The following is a 10,321-nucleotide window of genomic DNA, read 5'->3' on the forward strand; positions in this document are numbered from 1 at the left end:
ATGATTTCCAAAAACTGTTAACCGACATATTTCAACAACTTTTTATATATTCATTTAAAACTTCACGACAAAATGTTGAAGATAAAATACTTCTTTTTTTCAATAAGATGTTTTTGAAATAAGTTCAGAAAACTTGTTAAATACAAAATTTAAACTCACATCCATTATAATGATATCCCAACTGAATCAACTTTATGGACGAAAATGCCTTATTTTTATTATGGTGTTAGATTCTTTGTAGATTATAGAACATATTTTCTATTTGGAAATAATTAATTAACACAACGAAATGAGGAAAGTAAAGTAAATGGGTGCTCCTCTTGCTGGGTGGAGTGGAGCTTTAAGCAAATTCCATTATTACGCACTCCATCCACCAAAGAATCTCACTTTCTCTCTGTCTTATCTAATCTCCATTATTATTATATTATTTAATTCCATCTTCTGCTTATAATCATTACATGTCAAATCTTCTCTCAAAACCCTTCTCTTCTTATTTCAATTTTTATAGCTAAACCTTTCTGGTAAATTAGGTGAAAATCTTCTTCTCCATAATCAATGGGCAACGTTGGAAGTAGTAGCGGGGTTAACAACCGTCGTAGATCTAGCGGCAGTAGCAGTGGGCGACGGATTCATCCGCCGCCTCCGCCACAAGTGACATCTCAGCCGGAAACCACGGCCAACCGGTACATGTACCCGGCGTCTGCCACCATGCCGTATCACAACTACCCTGGCTACTATCCCCCTCCACCGCCAACTATGCCGATGCCGTTGCCGGCTCCGTATGACCACCACCACCGTCCGGTGATGGACCCAATGTGGGGGCGCTACCCGCAACCGCATGTGCAAGTGCCGCCGCAACCACCTATGATGCCCTATGTGGAGCACCAGAAAGCGGTTACGATAAGGAATGCTGTTAACATCAAGAAGGAGAGTTTGAGGATTGAGCCTGATGAAGAGAATCCTGGGCGTTTCCTTGTGTCGTTTATGTTTGATGCCACCATTGATGGGAGGTAATTCTGTTTTCCCTTTTTTATGGTAATAAAAGGACAACCAAGTGCACGAAGCTCCCATTTGGTGGGGTTTGGGGAGATTAGATGTGAGCAGCCTTATCCCACAATCCTATTTCTAGTTCTAGGATTTGAACTTGTCACCTTACTTGATGGTTATAATAATAACATAAAACCAACAAGGTGTTGCTCTTGTAGTATAAGGCAAGTTAGATCCCAGAATAACCAAAAGGTCAATGATTCGATTCCTGAGAGCAATACTTGTTGGGAGGGGCAGCCACACACCTGGAAGAGATTAGTTCCTTACTCTTGGTAATACCACAAAAATAATAACATAAAAAGTGCGGCTGAGTGGATCATGCTCTCACTTAGTGGACTCTGCGGAAGATAGATGTAGATAATAATAACATGCAGGGCAAAATTTAGTGCTGTTTTTTTGTGTACTTGCCATGCTTTCCAATGAAACATGCCTAACATATATCACACACATGTTATATTTTTATTGGAGAACAATACAAGTAGTCAAGCACAAAAGAATCCTAATATGGATTGGGGTGTGGTTATTTGTTGCATCATTTGAATGGTAATTGTGTTCTAGATTCGAAGTTTTGGAGAGCTTGTTGGATAGGAATAGGATGCTGTTAGAGTTAAGCTTATCAACATTATACATGGTTTAATTACTTACTTTACTTACTAGCCATCATTTTCCACTGCTCTATCTATATGCTTTTTAGGCTTGTCACTATGTAATAATCTGTATTGATATGCTCAACTATTTAAACTCTAATTGTAGCTAGAATTTTTAAGAAATGGGCTTTATAAGTTACCAGTTTAGAAAAGTATGGCTTATGATGTACTTATCGGAGCATCTTAGTGTAGGTCACATAGAAAGTGTAAAACTGGATTGTGATGTAAAGTGTAACTTAATATTTTACAGTTCAGACTTTAGATAGCTCATTGACTTTTATGTTGCTGAGTAGCTATTGTTTTTGTTTTGCATCTATGTCGTGATTTAATGAATAAGCATATTTATGTGTTGCTACTTGCTAGGGTTCAGTTTCCTCTGAGAATCTGGGAGTCCGATTGAACAGCAGAGTCAATTGTTGCTAAAGGTTTCCAGCATGACAGATTATCTTCATTTCATAATCAACATTGCTTATAAGTACTATTTTGTGTGTTTTTTATATAAAAAATCCAATTTATTTTGGATTGTGATCTAATAACCCAATAGACAATAAGACACCATGTTTGCATCTATTTGCAATTGTCCACTTAGTTTCTTGAGAGTGCCTTTTTAATCCTTTTCATTTTTTTGGAAGTGAAGAAATCATGTTTTCTATTTTTGCATGAACTGGTGTTTTTTAACAATTGAAAGTGAACTTCTTTAGTACACATTAATGGCAAGTATGATGGTTAGGTTGACAAAATAGTTGTCAATATTACTTTAGTATGTTTGAAAGTGGAGGTTCTTTGTGCCTGAACATTGGCTTATAGACCATGCACTGTCTGATATACTTATGCTAATAGCTATTGTTACTTTCAAATCACTAATCTTGGAGTGAATGCTATTTCTGTCGGTTTAACTGTAGTTTTGTTTCCAGTAACACTGACTGGTTAAGACTGGAAGGAGGCCTTATGAAAAGGAGAAATCGCTAGTTCTATAGTAGTTTGATTGTTTGAGGTTTAATTTTGAACTGACAGGGCACAATGAGAAATTGCTAGATTATAGAGGATTATGTGCAGTGAGTCAGTGACAAGGCACAATGAGGTTCTATGTCAATTACATTGTTGGATAGTCTGGTCCCTTTTTATTGAAGGATTTGCGTGTAAAATACCAGCATAATCATATTTACTTCTGAATTTTTTTACATGTTCAAGGATTTTAACATTTGTTGTCCACCCTAAAGGTAATTCTCTGCATCATCAATTGTTATGCCATTTCTGTAGTTATTTTTTGTCATAACCTCATGATAAAGATTTTGAATGTGGATATTTTGTCCAATCTAAAGGTAATTCTCTGAATCATCGATTGTTATGCTATTTCTGTGGGTTTTTTTTTGCCATAACCTCATGATAAAGATTTTGAATGTGGACATTTTGTGCTATAGTTCTTTATTTGATCTGAAGGTTTTGCTTTCTTTCTATCTCCATAACAGCATCACCATAATTTTCTTTGCAAAAGAAGGTGAAGGTTGCATCCTTACACCAATGAAGGAAGACACTCTTCCACCTGTGACTGTAAACTTTCAGCAAGGTCTCGGGCAGAAGTTTAAACAGCCTGCTGGAACTGGTATCAACTTTTCAATATTTGAGGAGTCTGAGCTGTTGAAAGTGATTGACATGGATGTCTATCCTCTAGCCGTTAAGGCAGATGCGTCCTCTCACGATGGTGATGGATCAAATGAAACTCCAACATCTGGTAGCACAAACTCGCAGATAACTCAAGCAGTGTTTGAGAAGGAGAAAGGTGAGTTCCTCGTGAAAGTTGTAAAGCAGATCTTGTGGGTGAATGGAATGAGGTATGAGCTGCAGGAGATATATGGCATTGGAAGTTCAGTGGAGAGTGACTTGGATGGAAATGACCCAGGAAAAGAGTGTGTTATCTGCTTGTCAGAGCCTCGGGATACAACTGTCCTTCCCTGCCGCCACATGGTATTTTACAGTTTCACCTTTTTAATAAACTTCTTTAATTGGCCAATAGAATGGTGCTGATGATAACCATCAATATCCTGAGTATTAATGAACTGAAAGTGTGAAATGGTATCCATGATTGTTCCTGCCATATTCCTTCAACTATCAGAATACTGTCATTCCTATTTATTTCGTCAACCTTTAAATTATTCTGATGTGTCAATCTCAGCAAACTGAACCAATAAGACATTGGTTTAGTGGTGTAAGGTCCCGCTAGATCCCAAAAAGACTAAAATGTCAAGGGCTCGATTATTAGGAGTGACACCTGTTGGGAGGGGCAGTCACGTACCCCGGAAGAGATTAGTTCTTTATCCATCGAGTGAGAGGATAACCTTGGTAGTACAAAAAATTCTAAGCAAACTGATGATTAGTTTCTCACCTTTGATTGTGAATAAAAAGGTTTTACATTTGCGGTCCTGCTGGTCCATTACCGCAATTGAGAACGAGGCTGCAATTTGTGGTTCTTGTTGTCTCTGCAACAGCATCCGTAATTGCAATTAAAAACCTTGGTTGAAAACTATGTAATCAGTCCTTGAGTCCTTCTTGATATACTTTGGCTGGATTTGTTTCCTTGTTTCAGTGTATGTGCAGTGGATGTGCTAAGGTTTTGAGGTTCCAGACAAACAGATGCCCAATCTGCAGACAACCAGTTGAGAGGCTTCTCGAGATCAAAGTGGGTCCAGAGCCTGAAGAGTGAAGATACAAGTGTTTGTGACTCAAGCTTCCTGTACAGTCCAATTGTAATACTTAAAACTTTTCCCTTACCTTAAAAAAAGTGTATAATGGAATTTATATGTATGTTGTTTGACATGGAGGCATTGATCCTAACTTGTATAATCCAATGCCTCTACTATGCTTGTTTGGTTTAACTTCTAATGCCTATATTGGCATCCCTTCTAAATATATTCAAATGCATTACTCACCATCTCTTGGGATTTGACATCTTTTGGTTTTTCCTTTATATTTCCATGTTTTGTAATCATCAAAGAAGGATTGATATTATGGCTAGTATTTTATCATGCCTTCTTCAGACATCTCTTCTAGCTCTAGCCTTCTTGTTTTCATTTTGGCACAATATTGGAAAGTTGGATGCTTTTATTTGCTTTCAACAAATTTTGGCTAAAGATATCTTGTTACAAAACCATTTCTAACTTCTCAGGTCTGTTTTCTGTCTGTATTTGGGAATGAGAGTGGGTTTCTGTGGCTTGGTGGGAGAGTGTCTACTCTATCATTGTCTATACTTATCATGATGATGACAAATGTTTGTTGGGTCAAATCGGTTTTTCCTTCTACATGAGAGTGAAAGGGGGAATATGGATAATTTGTAAAGCATGATATCAGTTTGATCAAATGCAAGAGTGGTTAGGTAGTCCTTAACTTATTTCCCATGTCTTGCTCCCCGTAGGGCTGGTTGAGAAATTATTACATGGTATTGTATTAATTGGGGCGACCCAGTGTACAAGGTTTTCACTCAGTGAGATCTGAGGATGGTAGATTTTATGCAACTTTATCCTCACAATCAGGGAGATTGTTTTTAGGATTGTTACAACAAAATCTTCACTCTCTATGATGCATTAATTATTTAAAATTACACGAGGTTATTCCAAATCAATGGTGGAGTTGTGATTGGGATCCCGTCCTCAACTACACTATTTATTGCCAAACTCCAAATAAGATAAAAATGTAAAAGCAGAAAACAGTGATTTTATTAGCAGACCACAATGGCAATGGTTGCTTACTAAGAATTAACTTACCCACACATGCATAGCATGTAAAAGTTCGAAGTAATAGCATCTTACTTGACAGATAACAAACACAGCATAACTCAATTGTTCTATAATTCAATACCACCAAACATATAACATATAAACAACTTCTCACACGCCATGATTATTGAACATTGACCACCTGAGACAAACCCTGATGCAATTTAGTTTCCCACCATTGATGCACATAGACACCACAGCTTCTAAGACCCTTGTAAATATCCATGCAACTTTTTTTTCTGCTCAAAGTTTTACCATTACCATCTCCACTGCCTGAACAGCTGAGAAATATCTCATCAATGGAGCATATAGCTCCACTTTTAACCAAATCCGTCAGGAGCTTCATTTCCGCTTTCCCTGCATTCATCTTCAGCACCACAAAATCCGACTGTCGAACAGTTTCTTGGAACCATTTGAGAAAAACAAGCTCTTCTTCCACATTTGGATCCTGAATGTTTCCGGCCAACCTGGGATGATAAACAAAGGTAACACCGGGTCTTTTCACATGGGACAACATGATGGAAGTGTTGTGATGAACCAAATAGGCATTGAAAGCTTTCTGATCAATAGGATAAAATGGTAGAAACCAATCAGTAACATTTGCATTCAGTAACCCCTCAACTTCAATATCAATATACACCAATTTCTTCCTAGTGAAAAGGTCCACAAACTTGGGCAAATAAGAGATCCTCTTCTCATACTCAAAAGGTGGTGTTTGTTTAGTGATTTCATCCACAAGAGGTTCCATAAGCTCTATAAAAGGTTTTGTTAAAGTAACACTTGCACACTCTGATGGAAAGTTATACTTACAAAACAAAGAGCTCCTATTCTCAGATCTTTTCTTGAAAACAACAACACTAAGCTCATTGACATGATCAACATGGACAACATTAGAAGATCTCAACAATGATGAAACCGAACCATAGGCCGGACCTACAAGCAGTGCACCAATTCCACCAGGCTTAAGGATGCGTTCGACCTCAAACACAAGCGAAGCAGGGACAGAATTATTGTCAAGATCCTTGGAGAACACAAAATCAAATGAACAGTCCAGGTACTGAAGCTCATGCACAATGTTCTTCTTCTGCTTGATGGAGAAAACACTATGATTGTAGACCCCTTTAATGCTTGAGAAACCCAACTGCTGCATTGCAGAGACAACAATAGATGAGTCTTGTCCAAGGCAGAGGCTTTCGGCTTCGCGGGTTAAGAGCCGTTTACCAATTAGCTTTTTTACAACACTGAGAGTCAAGTTGAGGTGTTTGCTGCAGCTTAAGGACTCAAATGAGCCCCAGAAAGTGTTAAGTACCCGGCTCTGGAATAAGTAAGAACCTGGTGTTACAGTAGCTTCTTTTGATTGAGATTGTGATGATTCTGATAAACAATCAATGTAAGTCTTTGGAGTTAAGGATACAAAGTCCATGGTGGATAGGAAAAGGTACAGAGACACAAGGGATATAGCAGAAGCAAGGAAGAGAGCACGGAAGAATGCTTGTTTAGCTATGGAGCCATTGAGGATGTTGAATTTGAAGACCTTGGAATCCATTGAGTTTTTTTTGTTCTTGTTGTTGTTCTTGTCAAATTTTGTGGTATCCATGAGAGAAATTTGTTTAAAGAAATGGAATTTGGCAGAGAGATTTGTTAAAAGAAGAGTGTGGGTGTCTTGATTCACAGTTCTGTCATCTATGGAACATGTTTAGTTAAAAAATTTAAGTTTATATGTACTTTTTTCAGTTTTCTATTGAAGCACCCCATGCCTCAATACTAAATTTACACTTTTATAGTAAGGGGAAAGGAATATTTATATCTTCAACAATCTCTCATTTCCTATTTCAAATCAATCACATATTGTTACATAAATAAAAAAAATTAAAAACAAAATGTAATAAAAAATAGCATTTTAATTGGTTTGAGACAAAGTGTGAGACATCATTTAGAACATATAATCTTTATCAAAAAGAATGACATTAATAGAAGGAGATTGCATGTCTCCCTTATTCCAAGGTGAATCACATTGCCACATAAAAGTTAAAAATAAAAACATTTTGATTAGCTCTACACAAGAAATGAAACACCATATCAACTATTTTAGTACTTTTTGCTTTTAAAATTTGTATTTTATCCTCGTATTAATATATGATTAGCTTGGAATAGGAAATGAGACACGTTGGAGATAGGTGATCCCATCCATTCCCACACATGATTTCTATTTGACATTAATATTCTCTAAAATCTAATTTAACTATTCTTCATAATCTTAAAGCAATAGTTTCGATTCTAGGGAAGAGACACTTGTTCATTAGTGGATGAAGGATATTTTAATTATACCAAAACTTATTTACCCTTGTTTGATATTTTAATGTTTTTTAGTTGATAGTCTTGAAAACAACAACACTATATATTAACTATTGATTTATAGAAAACAAAAAAGAGTTAAAACTTAAGACATTTAACAATGACAAAAGCCAAAAAAATGTTTCATAAAAATTGTATAATACCTTATAAAAATAAACCACAGGACTTTCTAAACATGTGTTATACTAAGTAACAGTTAGATTACATGTTTCGCCAACAAAATTCATTGGATCCTCGTGTAAATTAAAATGTCAATGAGTTAACTTAGTAATACTTAGTAAAAGGGACAACTATATATTAAAAAACATTTAATTTCTTATTCATAAAATATGGTGATACATTTTATTGTAAAAAAAATTACTTAACATGTTTCAAAAGTTGTAGTCTACCCCTTGATGGTGTTATCAATTACATTTACATGGGATATAACTTTTCAAAATAGATATACCTTAGAGCATCCACACTGGTGCAACACATTTCTCATTCTTAAATAAATGGGTCTCACTAATTATTTTATATTTGTTTACATTTTTCAACAACTTAAGTAACTTAAGCGAAAATTACTTCTAATGGTGCAACTTTATTTACATTCTTAAATTAACCACACAAACCTACTCCACAATGTTTATTTTTTACTATTGACTCACAACTTTAAGAACAATTTTTATTTAGCTTACCATTCCAAAATAACAATAAAAACGATACCTCTCAAGTGATGAACTTGGACGAAGAACTTACTTATTTTGCTAATAATGATTTTTTTTATTACCATTATAGATGCTCTTAATAGGATTTGTTAGTGCAATCTTTCCTAAGTTGAATGTTGTGTCAATACCTAGAAATGTGAAAAATACTAGCAATATATTCAATAAGAACTGCAAACAATACATTCATTTTAATACTAATATGAATTTATAATGTGCAACCCACTGATAACCCCTCTCCATTTAGGGAACACACATCAACTTTGTCCAAAAGCGAATATTATATATTTCTCCCTCCACTCATTTTAATATATTAAGATAATTATTGAATATGTGAAGTTATTCTTAACAATTCATACTTAGTAATAGTATTATCATACTTCATTTAATACAATAAGAGCAGTAACAACTTTCAAAAATTACAACTAAAAGTCATCTACATATGCAAATGAAAAAAAGGAGTATATTACAATTAAAAAGAAAGAAAAAAGTAGTGCATCATCATTTATATGTTAATAAAATTGACTTTAACATAAAAGTCATCTACATGAAATGATACACCCACTTTATATCTTTATACCCAAGTGCACACACAACAAACAGTTCATAAAAAATGTATTGTTGGCATGTCATCGTCAAAATATATTTCCATATTCATGAGTTAAGCTGTGAGAGAATGAATGAAAAGGATTAGCAAGTTCAAGACTTGGGAGGTGTGTTTAATTCCCATCCACTTAGAAAGGCATTAATAGTTGGAAATCTTTTGGATATTGGATCGATCAGGAAAACTTTGTTATAGATAGTAATCTTATTCGACTCATAAGATTACCTTCACTTCATGAAAGATACATATGATGATAGGCTTAATCAAACATATAGGCCTCTTGTAACACGTGTGTATGTGAAGCGAAAGAATAGGAAAGAGTCGGGATGAATAACTAACTTAATGAAATAATTTGGATAACTAGTTAGTTATTAGTTAGTGTATTCAGTAGTATAAATAAGAGATTGAGTCATCAGTAGTTAGTTTTTGGGTAGTTAGAAGTTGGGAAAATTGGTCATTGAGAATCAGTCACAATTCTCCTCTCGAAAGTTGTAGTTCATTCTTCTCAATAATACATACTCTATATCAAGAATGGCATTGACTCTTGATAACCATTCTTTCATTCTTCTGCTTTGTTTTTTTGTTATTGATGTCAATTCTAACACCGGTAGCAGATCATCAATTCTTGTATGGTGAAAACCCCGCAATTTTCGAGCTGCTAATGAGGATAAGAAGCATGGCGCAACATTCTAATGATCGAGAACAAGAAAAAGAAGAGTTGAGAACTCGATTCAACGAAGAAAATATAGGAGCTTCTTGGTGTATTGCAAAAAAAATTATGAAGAAGAGTTTTCTCCTTAAACTTAAATGAGTTTTGATGAAGACAAAACATCAACAACAAAAAAATGGTTGAAGACCTAATGCATGGAAAGCAAATATTTTAAATTGTTAAGATTTTATTGCTTTTTAGGTTAAGTTCTTCCTTCCTAAATCATTTACTTCTTTACATCTCATTGCTCTTAAGAACTTGTGTATATCTTAATTTTTTTTTGACATTACATTTTTACAATTATTTACATATTTTAGTGTTAGCTTTTTTACTACATATTAAATATTTATACAACAGGTCAAATCTGCATATACTAAAAAATATATATATAAATATATTGACTTTAATATTATTATTGTTTTCCTCATTCATTTTTAATTATTATTTATTTTTTAATAAAAAATAATCTAAATAAAATGTGAATA

General features: G+C 34.7%; 2 protein-coding genes across 3 annotated transcripts; one reads left to right on the plus strand and one right to left on the minus strand.

Moving 5' to 3' along the window:
• Positions 1 to 309: 309 nt before the first annotated feature.
• On the plus strand, positions 310 to 4,730 carry LOC109339615 (probable E3 ubiquitin-protein ligase LOG2). Of its 2 annotated transcripts, XM_019577080.1 has the most exons (4): positions 310 to 1,010; positions 3,164 to 3,555; positions 3,595 to 3,659; positions 4,279 to 4,730. In XM_019577080.1, exons 1-4 carry the CDS (start codon positions 556 to 558, stop codon positions 4,393 to 4,395), a joined length of 1,029 nt encoding a protein of 342 aa, XP_019432625.1. In that variant the 5' UTR covers positions 310 to 555; the 3' UTR covers positions 4,396 to 4,730. The 2 variants fall into 2 exon arrangements, with proteins under 2 accessions (XP_019432625.1, XP_019432624.1); XM_019577079.1 differs by having other exon boundaries at positions 313 to 1,010; positions 3,164 to 3,659; positions 4,279 to 4,728.
• A 656-nt stretch (positions 4,731 to 5,386) lies between these two features.
• LOC109339614 lies at positions 5,387 to 7,177 on the minus strand. The gene has a single exon (XM_019577078.1). It carries the CDS (start codon positions 7,059 to 7,061, stop codon positions 5,589 to 5,591), a length of 1,473 nt encoding a protein of 490 aa, XP_019432623.1. The 5' UTR covers positions 7,062 to 7,177; the 3' UTR covers positions 5,387 to 5,588.
• Positions 7,178 to 10,321: the final 3,144 nt, after the last annotated feature.

The sequence above is a fragment of the Lupinus angustifolius genome, unplaced genomic scaffold, assembly GCF_001865875.1.
Source record: "Lupinus angustifolius cultivar Tanjil unplaced genomic scaffold, LupAngTanjil_v1.0 Scaffold_83_16, whole genome shotgun sequence".
Lineage (NCBI taxonomy): Eukaryota > Viridiplantae > Streptophyta > Magnoliopsida > Fabales > Fabaceae > Lupinus > Lupinus angustifolius.